Below are 21,405 nucleotides of genomic sequence, written 5' to 3'. Positions count from 1 at the left end.
CCTGGCCTGGGCCCTGGTCAGGGTATGTGCAGGAGGCAATTAGTCCATGTGTTTTCTCATATCGATGTTTCTCTCTGTCTTTTCTTCTCTCATTCTCCCTAAAAATCAATGGAAAAATATCCTCATATGAGGATTAACAACAATAACAACAAAAAATTAAAAAAAAACAGCCATCTGCTTTTGAGTTCTGAGGTGCTCTGTGGACAAAATGGAGGGAGGTTACCAATATCTAGCACTTAGGCTCTCAGACTTAAAAGACACCCCCGACTCCCAAATATCCCTGTCTTATTTAGTGCTATTGAAAACATTTCAAGTGAACAAAGAGTTACTTATTAAAAACCTTTTGAGAAACTTGCTTAGAGTGTTCTTGACAAAATTCATTTAAAAAATCTCACTCATAGTTTTATACCTTTTATTTCTTCACATCTGCTTAAGTCCATAGAATTCTTGCCTCATGCTGCATAATATTAAAATTCTGTAGTAAGGATGCTTATTGAAAATAATGAGTAGAATACACATGTGATTTGCAGCAAACACATTTTTCTTGCCTTTAATCATGTTCTTTTCAAAGCTGAGGTTTTAGAGCTTCTTCATGAACAGTGAGTTTTGTTGAATTGTATTATGCTGTGAGTTATGTCAATGTCAGCCAGTTAGTATATTTTCCATCATAATTTTTCAAGTATGTGTTTATTAGAGGTGAAATATGTGGAAAGTTTATGAAACAATGTGTATGTTTAAAAAGATACTGCATTAAGTTGTATTTGTGCTAAGTCATAATTTACATTATGTTTTAATTAAGTTTACTAATAAACTATGATTTTATTTAGTTTATGCTAAAGTAGGTATTTTGATTTTGAAATAAGAACTTATATAAACTTTGCATGATATTTAACTATTATTTAGGAAGATGTGAAGAACAATTTAGAAGAAAAATGAAACCTAAGGAGAAAAATATTTTTGATAGTTTGAAATGCCAAAAATAGTCTGTTTTCAATTTCTTCCAGCTTTGAGGCTAGCAACTATATTTTCTTTTAAAAAAATCTTCAGCATGTAGGAAAGGAAGTGAACAGATGGAGAGATTTTATCATCCATGGTATAGTTGCCCTGTGCATTTCATTAGCAGAAGCAAGGTAACTGCCTGTATCCTACTTTCAGTGGAGTCTGTGGAGAGAGAAAGGTAAAACATTAGTGGTTCAAGGAGAGGTATTAATACATGACATGCTTTTTGGTGTTGTTGGGGTTCCATAGTCCTTTCAGTGATTTTTATTATATAGAAAAGGAGTATTCAGAAATTAATGAAATATCTTATTTAACCTCAAGCACAGATTTGACAGAGTAAAGATGCAAAGACATGTCAATAGAGAGTTAAAATTATATAAGCAATATTTTAAGGAAATAAGCTCATATATTTTTGGTAATCACAAGTAAATATCCTTACCCCAGAACAAATTGTACCTTCCACAAGCTAGAAGGTACATTTGCTATGCATGACTTCTCTATAGAAAATACATTTCACCTAATGTAGGATACTATTTATTGTAACCTCCTTCATTATTTTAAGGGCCAGAGCAAAAAAAAGCAATGCCAATTAAGCAATTATATCATATTTTATTATCACTAAGAATTTATATTTTATTGAAAGAGGTCTCCTATGCTTAAACATATATTTGTATTTATTTGTTTTTACTTTTTTATTAATCTCACTGGAGGATATTTTTCCATTGATTTTTAGGGAATGTGGAAGAGAGAGGGAAAGATAGAGAAAAGCATTGATGTGAGAGAAACACATTGATTGGTTGCCTCCTGCATGAGCCCCAACCAGGGCCTGGGCCAGGAGGAGCCTGCAACCAAGGTATGTGTCCTTGACCGGAATCGACCCAGGGACCCTTTGGTACACAGGCTAATATGCTCTATCTACTGAGCCAAACCAGCTAGGCCCATTTTAAATTATTTATAGCATATATATTTAAAAAAGAAAATATTAGCTTTAAGTGGGATAGGCTTTCTAAAATATAATCACCTACAGTGTCCAAGTCTACTGAATCATTTTTCAACTCACTTATCATCATCTGTGTTTTCCCACACACTATCACCCTGTGTGCCTTCAGGAGAGTTAATGTTGAATCATTTCTTAAAACAGTGTTTGAATTATGTCTCTGGGATTTTCTTTTAAGCTGTTGGCATACATTCTGCACATTTTGATTGTATTATCAAATGGTTTATCTGACAACAACTAGGTCTCCTATTCCTTCTTCAAATAATCTGCAAATGGTTTGTTGACCAAAGTATCAAAGTGTTACAGTTCTATCCATCTTCCAGGAGGCAAGTCACCTCTGTACATGGGCAAGCAGTGATAATTACATAAGAATTGCTACCTGGCTGGCAGTGTTTCAAACCATACTGATTTTAGTGGTGTTAAAATGTAAAAATGTATTTTGTTAGCAATCAAATATGGCATACATTGGCATGTATTATGGCCACTCAGTAATGCTTACTATGTGCATTTATGTGTCCTGTATTTCTGGCCACAGATATATGTGTCTTTTGGCAGACATAATTGAGAGAAAGGATGAGTTTAGTGCACTGTTTGACATTAATATTTGATATTTAGGCATTATGGGAAAGATCATTTTAACATTATTGAGTGGCTTGAACATAAAGAGGCACAGGAGACTCTGAAAGTGGCTGACTGAAAAAAAATATGACTTGTTTCCATTGATTTGCCTGGGAGATTTTTGTAGCCTCTTGTCATATAGCTGGAGTTATGTTCAAAGTTATGTAAATGCGTATGTAAGTGTCTCTTCCCACCCCACCCTTATCCTCCCCTTATGTTCTAGTCTCTTATTTATAAACAATTAGGAGTTTTGTTTGCATCAAAATCTCACCTACTATTGCCTATACATTTTTCAAAAAGCATTTATTATCATTAGTATTGATTCCTACTCTTTTAAAGCTTTAACTAAAACTTTTATTTTGTACCATTTCTTAATTTCCCTAAAATTCTAAATGTCATATTTTCTTAAATTTCAAGTAATTAATAATCATTTTGTTTTGAAATTTTTCATAATCTTGTGGTTTTTTAAGATGATTAGAAGAATGCTAAAACATTTTAAAGTCCTGATGGAATTTACAGAGTATGACCTGATTAATGAGTTAAGGAAGTGTGGGATTACAGTCCAAATCTTTCTCAGTGTTTTACATTGTGGAAATATTTAGAGAGCAGCTATCCTCTTGCTGTTGCTGCTGTCACTGTTGTTTGCTTCTAAAGTTTTTATTGGTCTAGACTCTTTTAGTTGCAGGTGACAGAAATCCAACTCAAACTGTCTTAAGCAGAAAAGATACATTATTAGCTCTTACATCTAAGTCCTGATGTGGTGTTGGATCAGATACGGCTGGATCTAGGGGCTTGTCACTCTCAACACTCAGTCCTGCCTTATTCTGTGTTGGCTTTGGTCTCAGTGAAGCTCTCTTTTACTTGGTGCCCGCTGAAGCTCCAGATCCCTACTAATTTAACCTTCTGGGAACAGAGGTTCTTTTACACAGTATTTCCAACCAGAGTCCTAGAATTGAATCTTTTTGTTTTTCTTTTTTAAGGTTGCATTTCTATTCCTGAAGCAATTACCATGTACACAGTAAACATCCCTTTTGCACATGTTACAGTTTTTCTATATATCTAGAAGTAACTGGATCCAACTAGTAGTTATGCCATTTATATTTAGCAATGTGAGAGTTACTGCTGCTTCATTCTGTCTAACACTTGATAAGACACCTTTGCCAGTCACATTTGTGGGTGTAAGAGGATATTTATTTTTATACACATTTTTTTATTTCTGCATGATCCTGCCATAGATGTTAAGTCTCTGAGCCCTGGATGTTAAATCTCAGAGGACTCTGAGCCCTCAATCTCTGAGCCCTCAATTTGTGATTGATCTGATCTAGGATGAACTTGCCTGGATAGTTTTAAAAGGCTTCAGGCTGTTGGTTCAGTCACAGCCTCCTCCTTCCTTGAGAATAGTGTGGTCCTAATGAAGATGAGGAGGAGAAACACATACTCCTGACAATATGCCTCTTGCTAACTGCACATAGTACATGCTCAAAAAGGGTCTAGTGAGACTTTTTTTTTAAGTATAAGAGAAAAGCAACAAGTCTTAATGAGGAGGGATTTAGAAATAGGAAAAATGGATTGTTCAGTTAATAGAGAAAGTACTATGTCCATTCTTTTACCTCTGTCAGCTTTTATATTGAGTGACGAGGGTGCACCATTTAAAATGACTTAAAAATTCTATAATATTTTTATATACAAAACAACATATTTTATATGCCAGTTATGAGGTATAATAGAAAAAGTATACACTTATGAAGCCAACATCCAACTGAAGAATGAAAACATCACGATAATGTTAATTTTCCTCTCCAACTGCTATGTTGAATTTTAGTCTATGTGCTACCAAAGTGAGCACAATGCTGAACTTTATGCTGATCATTTCCTTGCTTCTTCAAAAATAACTTTCCCCATAAGAATATATATCTAAGGTACATAATGAGTGCTTTTGCTTCGTTTTGTGCAGGAATGAGCAGGGAGAGGTCAATGGGGGAAAAATGATTCATATGTAATAATTTAAACAATAAGGGGGAGAGATCAACCAAAGGACTTGTATGCATGCATATAAGCTTAACCAATGGACACGGACACCAGTGGGGTGAGGGCATGAGTGGAGGGGTGCGGGGGCAATGGGGGGATAAGAACAGTCCTGGGGTCATGGGATTTGTTGTATCATCTTCAACTTTCATATTATGCCCAATTTTTGCTTTCCATTAGTTCATCCAGTTTATCTTCTGCCAGCAGAATATGAGAGCTCCCCTATTCCTCAACCTTGCCAACATCTAATATTATCAGAGTTCTTAATTTTTGCTATTTTAGTGACCACAAATTGGTATCAATTATGATTTTATTCTTTATTTCCCTGATTACTAACAAGGTTGAGCAACTTTTCATAAATTTCTGTGTGAAATACTTATTTATAGTTTGCTGTTTTTCCCCCTGTATGCAATTTTACATCTGACTGCTGTACCTACCAAAAATATTGCATCACAAGCCATCCCCAAACTCAGTGTTTTAAAACAACACATGTTTATTTACACATGAATAAATCTTTAGGTGATTTGTGATTGAGCTGATCTAGGCTGGGCTTGCCTAGATAGTTTTAAAAGGCTACAGGCTATTAATATGCTGGGGTTGGCTGCAGGATGTGAGTAATGTTCAGATGTGCTCTACTTGTTTTCATTCTGAGACCCACTCTGAAGGAGCAAAGAATAACTAAAGTATGCTCTTTTAATGGAGGATAGTTGCAGTGCAACGAGGTCAAGACTAGCTGTACAAGCACACTTCAAGTCTCAGCTCACATTGCATCTGCTATTGGCCAAAGCAAGTCTAGACCAAGCTCAAGTTAAATGCGTTCAATCCAAATGGAGACATGGCAAGAGTAAGGATGTCTCATTTTGTCATAAGAGAGTCAAGAATTCTTACTGAGATAAGTGAAGGAATGGAAAAATATATTTTATGTAAATGGTAACCCAAAGAGAACAGGGTGGCTATCCTATATAATAAAAGGCTAATATGCAAATAGGCTGAAATGCAGAATGACCAGTCACTATGACGTGCACTGACCACCAGGGGCAGATGCCGGGCTCACTGCTGGCGAGCGCAGCGGCAGTGGCAGGAGCCTTTCCTGCCTCCGCAGCAGCGTTAAAGATGTCCAGGGGTGAGCAGGCCTAAGCCGTCAGTTGGACATCCTCTGAGGGCTCCCAGACTGTGAGAGGGCACAGGTTGGGCTGAGAGACCCCCACCTTCATGCCGAGTGCACAATTTTTGTGCACTAGGCCTCTAGTACTTATATCAGACAAAATAGACTTTAAGTAAAAAACCCTGTTATAAGAGACAAAGAATGATAAAAGTGTTACTCTACCAGGATAATGTCAACAAGGATACAGAGGACTTCAGCAACACTGTAGATCAAATGGACCTAATAGATAGTACATAAAGAACATTCCACCCAACAGCAGCAGAATATACATTCTTCTTAAGAGCACATGGAACTTTCTCCAGGATAGGCCAAATGATGGTCACAAGTCTTAACAAATTAAAAAACATTATACCAAGTATCTTTATTAATCACAATGGAGTGCAAGGAGAAATTATCAGTATAAAGAAAACTGGAAAACATGTGGAAATTAGATGAACAACCATTGGGACAAAGAGAAATAAAAAAGGAAATTAGAAAATACCTTGAGACAAATGAAAATACATATCAGAACTTATGGGACATAGCAAAAGCAATACTAAGATGGAAGTTTATTGTGATAAATGCCTACATTAAAATGAAGAAAGATCTCAAATAAATAAGCAAAATTTGTACCTCAAGGATATAAAAAAGAACAAACTAAGCTCAAAGTTAGTAGAAGAAAGAAAATATCAAAGATCAGGGCAGAAACACACAAAATGGAAGAAAATGGAAAAATCATAGAAAAACCCCTCATAAGACTAAGAGTTGATTTTTGAAATGATAAAATAACAATATAATTGACAAACTCTTAGCTAAACTAATTAAGAAACAGAGAAAATTCAAATAAATAAAATCAGAAATGACAGAGAAAATATTGCAATTATACCATAGAAATAAAAAGTATCATAAGAGACTATCATGAACAATTAACATCAACAAACTATATAACCTAGAAGAAATGGATACATTCCTTGAAATATACAACCTACCAAGACTAACTTATGAAGAAAAAAATATCTGAACAGATTTATAACTACTATGGAGATTGGTTAAGTAATCAAAAAACCCCCAACAAGAAAGCCCAAGACTAGATGGCTACATTGGTGAATTATATCAAACATTTTAAGCAGGAATAAATGCCATTTTTTCTCAAAATCTTCCCAAAAAAACTGAGAGAAGAATACTTCCAAACTCATTCTTAGAGGTCACATTACCCCAGTACCAAAGCCAACTAAAGAAGCCATAAGAAATGAAAATCACAGGCCAATACCCCTGATAGAAAAATCTTCAACAAAATACAAGCAAACTGAATCAAACAGCACATTAAAAGGATCATACACCATGACCAAATGGGATTTATTCCTGATATAGAAGGATGGTTCAATATACAAAATCAATTAATGTGATACACTATATTAATAGAATAGAAGGTAAACATCACATAATCACCTCAATAAATGCAGAAAAGCATTTGGTGGAATTCAAAACATTTTCATAATAAAAACTATCAACAAACTAGGAATAGAGGGAATTAACTCAACAAAATAAAGGCCATATATGAAAAGCCCACAGTTGACATTGTAACTCCTCTAATAATAAAGTTTTCATATATACCTTTCTATTTAAGGGCTTTCTCATCTGTTTCATTGGTCTATTAGTCTATCTCTGTACAAGTACCACACTGCCTTAATAATAAGACAATATTAGGATATTGATTATAATTACATTGACATATATTAATTTCAGAATTATTGCTATTTTCACAATACTGGGCCAATTTATCTCTTTTGTCTCATTTTTTAAAAAATTAACTTTTTTTCCATGTTCTCTTTAGTGGCATTTTCCAATTTATTTGTAATCTTTTTTACTATATTTAGTTTCTCTGTGTCTCCAGTTTTCTTGGTATCAATAATTATATTTTTAAAATATCTTTATTGAGATATAATTTGGGTACTACATGATTCACACATCTAAAGTGTACAGAATTGTAAAACCATAATTGCAATCTAATTTTAGAATATTTTGTCCTCTCTAAAATGCCCATTAACAGTCACTTCCATTTCCTCTCCACTACCTCTAGGCCTAAGGAATCAGTAAATTTACTTTCTATCTCTATAGATTTGCTTAATCTGGACATTGCACATAAACAGAATCACATAATATGTGGTCTTCTGTGACTGGCTTTTTTAACTTACAGTGTTTTCAAAGTTCATCTATGTATGCATTATTTCTTTTTATTTCTGAATAGTATATATGGATACTAACCATACTATATGGTTATTTATGTATATATATATAACCACATTTTGTTTATTCATTCATCAATTGATGAACTTTGAGTTACTTTCACTTTTTGACTGATGAATAATGCTGCTATGAACATTTCTGTACAAGATTTTCTGTAGACATATGTTTTCATTTCTCTTGGGTATATGGGTAGGAGTGGAATTCCTGGTTCATTTTGTTTTAACTGCCAAATTCTTTTCCAAAGTGGCTTCACCCATGTTGTATTCCACCAGCAATGTGTGAGGGCTCCAATTTCTCCACAGTCTTATTACTTTTTTTTTTTATCATAGCTATCTTATTGGATATGAAGTGGTATCTTGTGTTTTTTTAATTTACATTTTTGAATTATCAGTGATGTTAAGTATCTTTTCATGTGCTTATTGGCAACTCAGCATACATCTTTTTTGGGGGGGAAATGTCTGTTCTAATCCTTTGCCTATTTTGGGGGGTTATCATTTTATTATTGAGTTGTAAGAATTATTTTTATAATTTGAATACAGGTCTTTTGCAAATGTTTTCACCCATTCTGTAGGTTGTCCTTTCACTTACTTGATGGTATCTTTTCTAGAACAGAAGGTTTTAATTTTGTTTTACTTCACTTTACTTATTTTCTTTTTATTGCTTGTACCTTGGGGTTATAGCCAACCAACCATTACTTAACCTAAGGACACACAGATTTGCTTCTGTATTTCTTTTAAGAGTTTTATCATTTTAGTTCTTATATATTTAAGTCTATGATCCATTTTGAATTAATATTTGTATATTGGTATGAGATAGTAGTTCAACTTTATTCTTTTGTATGTGAATATCTAGTTGTCCCAGCACCATTTGTAGGAAAAACTGTTCTTTGCTCACCAAATTGTCTTGACAACCTTGTTGAACATTATTTAACCATAGATGTATGAACTTATTTATAGAACATCAATCTATTCAATTGGACTGTATATATATCCTCATGCCAGTACCATATTTTCTTGATTACTGTAGCTTTGTAGGAAGTTTTGAAATCAGGAAGTGTGAATCCTCTAACTTCGTTTTTTCCTTGATTGCTGGGTTCTTTGCATTTTCGTATAAAGTTTAAGATTAATTTTTCAATTTCTGCAAAAAAGCCAGCTGGAATTTTGATAGAGATTTCATTGAATCTGAGATCAGTTTGGGGAATACTGACATTGTTTAAGTTTTCAAACCCATGAATAAGAATATCTTCACATTTATTTTCTTCTTCATTAATGTCTTTTCCAATATTTTGTAGTTTTCAGTTTATAAGTCTTGCACTCTTTTGTTAAATTTATACTTATTTTATGATCCTATTATAAGTGGAATTGTTTTAATTTATTCTTGGCTTATTGCTTGTGTATAGAAATACAACTAATTGTTGTATGTTGATCTTATAACCTGCAACCTTGCTAAACTCACTTATTAGTTCTAATAGGTTTTTTTTGGGTAGCTCTACTAGTTTTTAGTTGATTCCTTAGGGCTTTTTACATACAGTCATGTATCACATACCAAAGTTTTGGTCAGTGATGGACCTCATAAGAGTATAGTGGATTATAAGCAAAAATTTGTTAGCGATGTTGAAAGAAAAGACTAGATCTGACTGTGAGTTGAATTTACTACTAACTTGATTGTTTAAATAGGTGAAGTTCAACATATAGTTTTTCCTTATAATCCTTCTGATTTATGTAAGATCATTATTGATGTAACCTCTCTCGTTCTGATTTTAGTGATTTAAATCTTATCTCTCATTTTGTTTGTTGGTCTAGCTAGAAGTGCATCAGGCTTGTTTATCTTACTGGCTGCACTTTAAATTGCAAAGGTTTTTAATTTTTTCATATCCAACTTTGTCAAGCCCTGGGGTATTATTAGTTATGAAATGCAAGCCAGCCTTGGCAGTGCTTATGTCTTGTGCAATCATATTTTGCTAAAGGCATCAAGTCTAAGCTGTTCATTTGCATAGATGTTCAGAGTATTACTGGCAGCTAGGCATGATAAATTGTATTTACATTCTACAAAATTAATGCAATGTTACTGAATTTAGTAGGTAAGTACCTGTTTTAAGGATAAAAATATCATCTGACTGGAAGCAAATCAATATGAGGAAGTGTTTTTTTGTTTGTTTGTTTGTTATATATGAAAGAAAAAGGGAAAGGAGTTGTTAAGTTTGAGACTTACGCTTACTTCAGTCATACAGCATTCTAAAGAGTAATGTATGGATCAAAAACTAATGTCCAATGTACCTAAGGCGTTTGAGGCTCTGCAATTCCGACATACTTATGCAGTTGGAACAAACACGTTGAGAGTCTGCTATGAGCCAAGTACTATCTAGAGCAGCGATTTTCAACCTTCTTCATCTCATGGCACACATAAACTAATTACTAAAATTCTGTGGCACACCAAAAAATACATTGCATTTTTGCCAATCTGACAAAAAAAAAGTAGATATAATTTTGATTCATTCATTCTGGGCAGCCATTGATGGCTGTTGTCTTTTTAAAATTTTATTTAAATAATCTAAGGGAAAAGAGGTCAGTGCCCCTCTCTAAATAGTCAGTTATTACATATTTTAAAAATTCTTGCGGTTGAAAATTGCTGATCTAGACAATGGAAAATAAAGATCAGTAGTTCACAATGTTTGTCTTAAGTCGAGGCATATCTGAAAGTTAAAATGTAGTATAAGGAATTGAATGCTGTGGCAAAGATAAGTATGGGTACAATGAATTTTAAGTAAGACACACTTGGTCCATTGGATGTAGGAGGTAAGCAAGGAAGGCTTTTCTCAAGGATATGAATTATCTTAGTTGAGTCATAAAAGATGAGTAGGAGAGAGGTTGAAGTGATGCTGGGTGAGTAGTAGGGAAGTTATTCCAAGGTTGAGAGACCAGCAAAGTGTGGTTCTGGGAAGAGAAGGCATGTCAGTGTTCCAGAGGACTGTAAGGCTTGAGCATTGACTAGAGCATAAGATTGGAGGTGGTCAGGGAGTTATTGGGAATACAGTAAGGAGAGGAATTCAAGAAATATTTAACATAAAATCAGCAGAACCTGGTGACCTAGTGTGAGGTGTGATGTACAGGAAGAAATGATGTTAACTCCTGGGTCTCTAGTTCAGGCAAAGTCAGGGTCTCCATTAGCCCAAAAGTTGTCTTTGTTTGAATTAGAAAAAAGATGCAGTTTCTTCCTGGCAAATATAATAACCTTGTAGCAGGGGAAATGGCATGTGTGCAGAGCTCAGGATAGATTTCAGCTTCCATTGCCCCTTAGCTTGGTTTATGGACAATTGTAAGGGGCAGATATGGGTAAATGAATGGCCAATGGTGTCATTAGTGCAACTAGGAAGAGAGAGTAGAACTGGGAGGCAGTAAGAGAGGGAATGATGAGTTCAGTTGTGAAAATGTTCAGTTTGTAGTATTTAGAGTCATTTGTTCAGATGGAAATATCAGGGATGAAGTAGGATATATGATTCTAAAATATCGGGGACCACAGATGATTTAGTTATATTAAACCTTTAAAAAATTACATGTAAATTATAGTTAAAATTGTAGTTAAAATTATTCAAAGTGAATGACTTTTTGAATTATAGCTCAAATTGTACTTATGCAGTACTAGTGATTGGTTCTCCAAAATGGTTCACCTGCTCTATCAAAAACTCATTCAAAATAATTTTTCAAAGAATGTCTACTATTATTTATTAATGTACTGAAGAATGGTCATGACAAATTAGAATCATAATTTTTTTTAATTTTCTCTGTTCCAGATTGCTGTGCTATGCTTTGTATGACTAAGACCTCTTATCAAGAATACCTTTGCTTTGATACTTGAGGACAATCAGACCATGTGAGTACAGAGCTGTATATGCAGATTGTAGTGAATTCTAATTGATTAGATCAGCTAAGTAAAAATCAAAACACAAAAAATTCATGATAGATAAGACCAAAAGAAATAACACCTATTTTCTCTTTAATATAAATTCTAGATGAGATGGAAAATTCATCTCTTTTCCCCATTAACTTATTATTACACTAAGGGGTTATAAAACCAACAGTTTTTCTGTCAGCTCATTTATCAGAGTATTTATGGCAACCAATTATAAAAAGTATAATTGATAGAATGTTGTTTTGTTTTTGTTTTTGTACCTCTAAGGCAGTGGTTCTCAACCTTTCTAATGCCGTGACCCTTTAATACAGTTCCTCATGTTGTGGTGACCCCCAACCATAAAATTATTTTTGTTGCTACTTCATAACTGTAATTTTGCTACTGTTAATGAATTGTAATATAAATATCTGCGTTTTCCGATGGTCTTAGGCTCTATAGCAGCGGTTCTCAATCTGTGGGTTGCCTAAGACCATCGGAAAGCACAGATATTTACATAACGATTCATAACAGTAGCAAAATTACAATTATGAAGTAGCAACAAAAATAATTTTATGGTTGGGGGTCACCACAACATGAAGAACTGTTATTAAAGGGTCGCAGCATTAGAAAGGTTGAGAACCACTGCTCTAAGGGAACAAAACCCACTGAACTTTTTATATGGCACTATTTTGCAGAAAGACACTAACTACTAAGGAGTGCTAAAGTGGCAATGAAACAGCCCAATAGGAAGAGGAAGCTTAGTATGGATTCCAAAGAGAATGTGAATCAGGATGGAAGCTTGGTAAGATGTCAGTTTCTGGACTCTTCCTCTGAGTTTGTGCTCAATGTGGAAATTCACACTGTAATTGTAGAGTTTGTATAACCACATGGAAGTGCTTTTTTTCAATCACTGAAAATTGGTTCGTTCTGATTGACTTTTATGTACAGTGGGATAGAATATAAGTTTCATTACAGTCTATTATATTTTAAAAGGTAGTCTTAATTTTAAAAAGATGGAGATAATTGATCACTGTCAAGTAAGGGAAAGAGCTTGTAAATTGCAGAGGGTTGTATTTATTAGAGAAATAGAACTGGTAGGAGTAGTTGGCAGTCCTGTGACAAGTGCAGTTCACAATTTCTGTCCCTACTTGATAATGATGTGTGTGTGTGTGTGTGTGTGTGTGTGTGTGTGTGTGTGTGTGTGTGTGTATTGAGAGAGAGAGAGAGAGAGAGAGAGGGATTTGTTTTAGAGATTTTACTCATGAAACTTTGGGGGCTGCCAAGTCTGAAGGCAGGGTGTAGACCCAGAAAAAAGTTGGCATTGCAGTCTTGATTACAAGGCAGTCTGGAGACAGAATCCCCTCTTCCTCAAGTGAAGTCAATCTTTTTTTCTAATAAAGCCTTTAACTGATTGGATGAGGCTCATCCATATTGTGGAGAGTAATCTGCTTCACTCAGAGTCTAGTGTTTAAATGTTAATTGTATCTAAAAACAACTCACAGTGACATCTCAACAACTAGAGGGTATAATATGCATCAATGCCTCTAGTTACAAGTGCTGTTTCCTTATGATAACTTTTTGTATCCCTACAAATTTCAAGGTGGGCAGAAGTAACCAGGAGACCTCTGTTGTAACTGTTTTGGGATTAGTGGCCCATTAGAACTTTCTCAATGTTTCTTGGGCTCTCATTATTTACTTGCATGTGGGTTTGAGGGTCTTCATATGGGTTGTGGTTACACATTTATACATTACAGTTGGTGAAGTGACAGTGTTGTACATTCTTTGGTTCAATGCCAGGTTAGGGGTGGTGTGATGAACTCCATGTATTAAATGAGACCTGTCAAGCAATGATGTGGTCTGTGTTTGGTTTTAAAATGTTAAATATAGGTCTGTGTCAAACTATAGAGCTATTTTTTTTTCAGAATCAGCTTCACTGGGAGTTGAGGTAGTTAACTTGGGGCTGAGGTCCAGTGCCCCTTAAGGTCCAGATTGGTTTCATCTCATAGACCAGGTCCATGAGAGTTGAGTGCTCTAAATGTATCATGGAGAGATTACTGTCTAAGAGGTTGCTTGGACCAAACTTGGAAAGGCCGACACTTGTCTCAAGCTTGTGAGGATGCCATTCTTCTCAGTATTTTTGGTTTGCTGTGTCATGCACTCTGAGAAGACAAGGTATTTGATGTGTTCCAAGTTATTTTTAGATAGTGATTCTCCAGCATCACTGTGGTCTCCAAACTGGGAGCAACAGCATCACCTGAGGAGTTGTTAGAAATGCAAATCCCCGGCCCTCACTCCAGACCCAGTGAATCAAATACTCCGGGGATGGGGCTTAGCAGTTTATAGTTTACCAAGCCCTCCAAGTAATTCTGATACATGCTCATGTTTGAGAAACACTGTCCTAGGAAAATAGCTAGATATATCTTACCTACCAATAGTGCTGTAGTTACAATTGATAATGGTACTGCATGTTTATTTACTTTTTAAATTTAATATTTGAAGCCTCCTCTCCTATCCAACATATTTTCTACTTTTTCTTAGTATCATTTCTCTTTAAATTACTACTGCCCCTTCTCAGCACTTCAGTTATCTTGCCATACAATATGAATATTTAACCTTCTGTCTCTTCTGTATTGGCACAAATTCCAGTTTTCTCTTAGAGTCCAACTCAGTTCTGAGTTAATGCTTTTACCATTGTTTCATCCCACTTTGGGATTTTCCCTTTTTTAAACTCCAAAACTGCCTAACATTTAAATAGGTGCTGTTTTTGTGTGGTGCTTTGTGTAGCTAGATTTCTAAAACTATCTGTTGATTGATGTTCCTGGCATTTAATGGCATATTCATGCAAATGGACTTCTTGGATCAATAGCAAGGGAATGACATTTCAAAGGATCAAGTTACTAAGTTGAGTTTTGAGGTGTTGGGAACATATAATTATTTTATAGGATCATTGAAAAGACACACATTTAGGAAGTATTCTGCATTGTACTGTTAGTTTGGGGCCCATTGCCAGCTACTGTGTCAGTTTTCTTTAGGAAATTTAATAGTTTAATACAGTAAGCAGGTTCACATCTGTAGCTGCATTCACTATGGAGGAAAGGGTTCAATCCTGTTTGAGTTATATCACTATAACCATGTTTGACTTTTGATTGAAATGTCAGTAACATCCTTTACTTTCTCTGTTAACCTTATAATTTTACAACTGACATTTTCAGTCAATCAAGCAAAATAGCAGATGAAATAAAACATCAAACTAATGAAAAGAGGGATGCTTTCTAGACATGTTTTTGAGACAATAACTTAATATCTTAGATATAAAATAATTTTTAGATGCTGATAGTAATATCTATCAATGATGTCTTCCTAAACTAAATATTTTCTCTGTATTTCTTAATAGAATTTCAAAAATATTTATTTACTAGAGGCCCGGTGCATGAAATTTGTGCATGGGGTGGGGGGGGGGGTAGGAGGGAAGGTGTCCCTCAGCCCAGCCTGCACCCTCTCCAATCTGGGACCCCTCGAGGGATGATCCTAAATGGGCAGTTGGACATCCCTCTCACAATCCAGGACTGCTGGCTCCCAACTGTTCATCTGCCTGCCTTCCTGATTGCCCCTAATTGCTTCTGCCTGCCAGCCTGATCACCCCCTAACCACTCCCATGCCAGCCTGATTGATGTCTAACTGCTCCCCTGCCAGCCTGTTTGCCCCCATCTTCCCTCCTCTGCCAGCCTGATCACCCCTAACTGCCCTCCCCTGCAGGGTTGATCACCTCCAACTGCCCTCCCTTGCAGGCCTGGCCCCTCTCAACTGCCCTCCCTTGCAGGCCTGGCCCCTCCCAACTGCCCTCCCCTGCTGGCCATCTTGTGGTGGCCATCTTGTGTCCACATAGGGGCAGGATCTTTGACCACATGGGGGCAGCCATATTGTGTGTTGGAGTGATGGTCAATCTGCATATCACTCTTTTATTAGATAGGATAGAGGCCTGGTGCATGGTTGGGGGCCAGCTGGTTTGCCCTGAAGGGTGTCCCGGATCAGAGTGGGGGTTCCCTTGGGGCGTGGGGCAGCCTGAGTGAGGAGCATGTGGTGGTTTGCAGGCCAGCCATGACCCCTGGTGATCCAAGCAGAGGCCTTGGTATATGGAATTTATTTACCTTCTACAATTGAAACTATGTAGCCTGGAGCGGAGCCAAGCCTCCTGCTCGCTCTGTGGCCGGCAGCCATTTCTTTAGGGGTTTATGTATCTTCTATAATTGAAACTTTGTAGCCTTAAGCAGAGGCCTGGGCTGGCCAGAGTGTGCGGAAAGCTTTGCTTCTTCCATTGCCAGGGGCAACCCTAGCCTCCTCCTCTTCCCTGCTCCGTGGCTGCCACCATTTCTGTTTGGATTTGTTTACCTTCTATAATTGAAACTTTGTAGCCTTGAGTGGAGGCTTAGGCAGGCAAGGGCAGGCGGAAAGCTTGGCTTCCTCCATTGCCTGGGAAACACAGGCCTCCCTCCTGCTCTCTGTGGCTGTAGCCATCTTAGTTGGGTTTATTTGCATACTTGCTGTGATTGGCTGGTGGGCGTGGCTGGTGGGCGTGGCTTGTAGGTGTAGCGGAGTGATGGTTAATTTGCATATTACTCTTTTATTAGGTAGGATATCTTTCAATATATAGGCACATAGTTAAAAAATCAAATAGTACAGACAAGGATTAAAATAAGAATGTAAATTCTTTGTACCTACTAACACACATACTAACCCCCATGTCTTTCCCTAAAGGTGTGACCACTGTTTATATTTTCTTGTGCATCTATAAAAGAATCAAAAACAAAAAAAAGAAAGCTAAAAACCTTCTAAACACTTTATGTACATATTTTATACATACATAATACATACATGCATACACATATCCAAATGGGTTCACACTCTACTTCTTGTTCTGTATCTTGCTTTTTTTCACTTAAGCATTTGTATCTTGTCATTGTTTTTAATGGTGCACAATATTTCATTCTGTGAATGTATCATAATTTATTAAAGAGTGCCCTACTGTAAATATTTAGGTTATTTTCATTTTTGTTGTTACATACAATGTCACAACCAACGTTCCTTCATATATATCTGGCATATTTTTATAGTTGATTCACAGATAAAATCTTATCATTAGAATTGTACTGAAGAGTATGTGCATTTAAAATTTTGATAAGCCTTTCATATCATCCTTCAAAGATGTAACCCCAATTTATAGTTTCTGTGACAGCATCTGTGAGGATGCCTCTTTTCCTGAAGATTTCTTACATCTTTGTTATCTAAAATCTCCCTCGTGGATAAACTTCTGTTTACCACACTGGTCTCCATGGCGCTGCCACGGTGTTGAAGAGAAGTGTTTGCCTGCTCCTTGTAGACTCTGTAACATATGTTTTTTCACAGCACCCACCCAAACACAGGTGTTATTTTGGTGCCATTTGCTCGATTTTTCCACCTTCCACCTTTAAAATTGACCGGGGAAGTGTAGACATGTGATAATAGGGAAACTAAGCTTTTTGTTGTTTTTTTTTCAAGGAGATTTCATAGATATTTTCTGTGTATGTGAGTGTTCTGGTCATAAAACCCCAAAGTAAATTCAGGCCATAAAATTTCAAATTTTCTAAAATGCAAGTTTCCCAAATAAAAAAGGAAATTTTATTTGACTATATAAGTATAAAATATGTGGTCTTTAATTGTATATATATGTTAGCAAGCATTCTTCTTCTCCATCTGAACCTCTTAGAATCTATACCTAATTAGTGAATTATGAGCTTTGAAAAATAGAAATATAAGACATTATATTTTGCCTAAAGGATTTAGCATTGCTGAATAAAAGAGCAGGAGCTTATCTATAGTAATGCAATACAACTAAGTACTTATGCACATAGTGCTCTTAAGGCACATTCAGCCTTCAGGAAAAGGTGGGCTTATTGGGGCTTGTGTCTGACCTTGAAGGATGAAGAGTATGTAAGATGTCCACGTTTCATGCCTTACTTAATTTATTTAATAACTAAAAATGTTTATCTAACACATATTTAATTCTGTTGTAAAATGTGGCCCTTAAATCTAACTTGGTAAAAATGTAATATGAGAGAATACAACTTATTTGCATTTTAACATCCAGGTGCTCTCTGTAGGCAATTAAGTAACCTTGAGAGCTAAGAAAGTTGAAGGGTTATAGTAGGGATCATCTGGGCCAAGGAGGCAGCATGAGCAAAGGTATGGGGTTGAAAGCAAATGTCACACATGTGATGTATGATGAGATTATAATGACTTGTCCTACTGAACAGATGTTGCTCTTGCAAGTTTTTAAACTGATGGTTGGGCTAGAGGCATCAGAATATTTACATTTTAGTCTTTGGCTCTGGTGATAATTCCTTCTGTGACCAAGGGCAAGTCCTTCACCAGACTGGGGCTCGTTTTTTTTTTTGTCTGTAGAACAAAAGTCTTATTCTAGAATATTTTTAAAAATATGTATTTTAAAATTGATTTCAGAGAGAAAGGGAGAGGAAGAGAGCGATAGAAACATCAATCATGAGAGAGAATCATAGATTAATCGGCTGCCTCCTGAATGCCCCCTAACTGGGGATAAGCCATAACTCAGGCATGTGCCTTGACCAGAAATCGAATCATGACCTCCTGGTTCATAGGTTGACACTCAACCACTGTGCAACACCGGCCAGGCTAGAAGATCTTTAAGGTCTTTCTATTTTAATAAGTGTAAGTGGTGGTACTTAAAAGATAGTAAGATGACTAGAGTGGATTTGGGTGGCTGAGCTTAGATGGGTCTTGAAGGCAGAACAGATGAAATTATACTTGATATTGTGATTTTGGACTTGGTATGCTGACAAGATGGGCCATGGTTGCCTTCAACTTGGGCATAGTGTAATGAAATATATTTTGTAATATCCTTAAATAGATACTGAGAACATGTTTAGGGTGGGGTTATTTTGTTTCTTATTTTCAGTAGTTCTAAATTTTTTATCATCTTGTTGCCCTACACACGACTGATAATAGTTTGCATCAGCCAATGTAATTCTTTTATATGTGGAGTAAACATGGAAATATGTTTATAAAACTATTTTAGATATCTTTCCCTTTGTTATTTTGTATAATTAGCAAACATTATTTTGAAACTTTTTTTTTTAATATATTTTATTGATTTTTTACAGAGAGGAAGCGAGAGGGATAGAAAGTTAGAAACATCGATGAGAGAGAAACATCGATCAGCTGCCTCTTGCACACTCCCCACTGGGGATGTGCCCGCAACCAAGGTACATGCCCTTGACCGGAATCGAACCTGGGACCCTTGAGTCCGCAGGCCGACGCTCTATCCACTGAGCCAAACCAGTTTCGGCAGCAAACATTATTTTGAAATATATCTGTTTTTATTCAGATATAGTGAGGCTAGCAGATCAAGAGACAGCTGCTATTGAAAAGAGTTACTCATGTTTCCCAATAGGAGGGGCACATCACACCTTGCAGGACCATATAGGGAAGGACCAACATTGGTCAGGAGGCAGGAGGAGTGAGAGGAAAATGTAGGCAAAAAGCCTTTATTGTGTTTTTTAAAGGAAGGAATGGGCGAGGCAGGGTAACAGGTTTAGGATTGTCTGGTTTGAATATTTTCCTTGGTCTTTATCTATAGGAGCTGTCTCTGCTGGGGGTGATTTAGGAGGATAGCATCCCAGACTGCAAGGGCCTGATAAAAAGAGCAAGTCTCTTATGGACTCTGGAGTAATTGATTTGCATATCAAGGGGAAGAAACACAGGCTAGTTGTTTGCTATCTCTAGGAATTAGCTCTCTCTGGGAGGAACAATCTCTCCCCTGTCCAAAAGCTCCCAAAATGTCTGAGCACCAAAAAATATAGAAAATAAATGAAAAACATGATTAATACAAACACTATGGAGAGATTTCATTCAGAGATAGTAGCTATGCTATTGAGTGTTTGAACAAAATCAGAACATTTCCTTCTCCTTGTCTGCATCTGAATTCTAGTAAGGCAATGGAAAGTAATCCTCTCCTCAATTTTTTTCTGAAAGGTTAATTTCCTTTACCTTCAGTTTGTATCTCACATTGGATCACACCAAAAGAGAATTTGAAAAGTGGAATTGAAACAGCAGGTGAAATTCAAAAGTAGTTTATTACTGGAATTATTACATAGGGTTTCAGTGTTTTCTGTAGTTCATGAAACCATAGATATCACTCTCTGTGCTTACGGAAGAGGAACAGCAGGGTGCTTCCAAGTCCTTCTGTGCCAGGGACTCTGTCTGACAGTGTGGGAACGGAAGAGGCATGATCTGACATTCCAAGGCGGTGACTTGAAACTGCCAAACACAAATCAGTGGGTGAAATGTTGTGTTTTGCTTCCTTGATTGGAATTCATACTCAGGGAAATGTAGATACTGATTAATTAGAAAGATCCCTGTAACTTGTAGTAAAAGCATACGATGCCTCCAGGGCCATCTTCGTGATTTTCTCATCTCATAATCCTCTCTTCCAATATGATGGATTTAAAATTGACAAATGGAAATATACCACAGCAGAGACTTATTTTATGTTCCTCAAATCTTTATCTCCTGTTTTTCCGAGTACTATTTATTTATCCTCCTAAAACTTTATTTTCAGTTTTCAGAACTAAAGTTTGAATCCTGGGAAATCATAGTAATGATTTTATTTTTCTCAATTCATATTGATTTTCTTAAGTGTTCTGTCTGGGAGGATTAGGTAAATTGCCAGTTTTTTCTTTTGTTTTTAAAAAATTAGCTCTCTATTAATAGTAGTGTTAATTTATTACATTTATGAAATAATTAGCTCAGACAGAAGCAAAGAATGTTAAAGACAGCAGGAGCTTTGAAGAACATTTATTTTACAGTCAAAATAAATCAGGTCCAGAGAACATATGTCATTTGTTCATCAGATCCAGAGAATATATAGCACATTATGGGTGGAATGGGGATTTGGCCTTAGGTTACCCCACCCAAAGTCAGCATTTTTCTGCTTTATTGTATGATATTAAATTCTTCCTTATTTGCAAAATTGTTCAAGAGTTAGGTTAGTATATCATATGAGAAATGTAAATTTATTCTGAAATATAAAATTATTATATCTGGTGTATATATCTTTAACCTTGATACATCTGAAAAATATATGGACAGAAAGAACTTGGGTAATTTAACTCTGAAGTGGGCGGTAATTTATTTTTGTGAGGGATATATATATTTTCTATCTAGGCAGAATTTCAATAGCAAATAAAGAAGTGTGAGCCAAACATCCTAATCTACTATCTGAGTGACAGACAGCATATTATATGTTTCTTTTCATATTTGAATGATATAGTATTTATAAAAATGCTTCAGTAGCTGTGGTGCTCACATAATCAACTCTTGAATACTATTTTGTTACCATTTCAGTTTTTTTCAATAGAACCTTTATGAGAAGAGATTCACATTGTTTTGAATTATGTAAATTTCCCGTGTATTTCAT

At 35.9% G+C, this 21,405-nt stretch overlaps 1 protein-coding gene across 4 annotated transcripts in view; it reads left to right on the top strand.

Annotated features, from left to right (window-relative positions):
* Positions 1–21,405, top strand: part of L3MBTL4 (L3MBTL histone methyl-lysine binding protein 4) — a 323,126-nt gene that overhangs the window by 41,640 nt on the left and 260,081 nt on the right. For all 4 annotated transcript variants that reach the window (XM_054724420.1, XM_054724421.1, XM_054724422.1 and 1 more), the window contains exons 2-3: positions 11,821–11,900; positions 12,614–12,720. In XM_054724420.1, the coding sequence (XP_054580395.1) occupies positions 12,649–12,720 (72 nt within the window). In that variant the 5' untranslated portion in view covers positions 11,821–11,900; positions 12,614–12,648. The remainder of the gene's footprint in view (positions 1–11,820; positions 11,901–12,613; positions 12,721–21,405) is intronic.

The sequence above is a fragment of the Eptesicus fuscus genome, chromosome 12 (assembly GCF_027574615.1).
Source record: "Eptesicus fuscus isolate TK198812 chromosome 12, DD_ASM_mEF_20220401, whole genome shotgun sequence".
Taxonomy (NCBI): Eukaryota; Metazoa; Chordata; class Mammalia; order Chiroptera; family Vespertilionidae; genus Eptesicus; species Eptesicus fuscus.
Note: the sequence above shows the minus strand (reverse complement) of the source record. Positions and strands in the feature narration are given on the sequence as shown.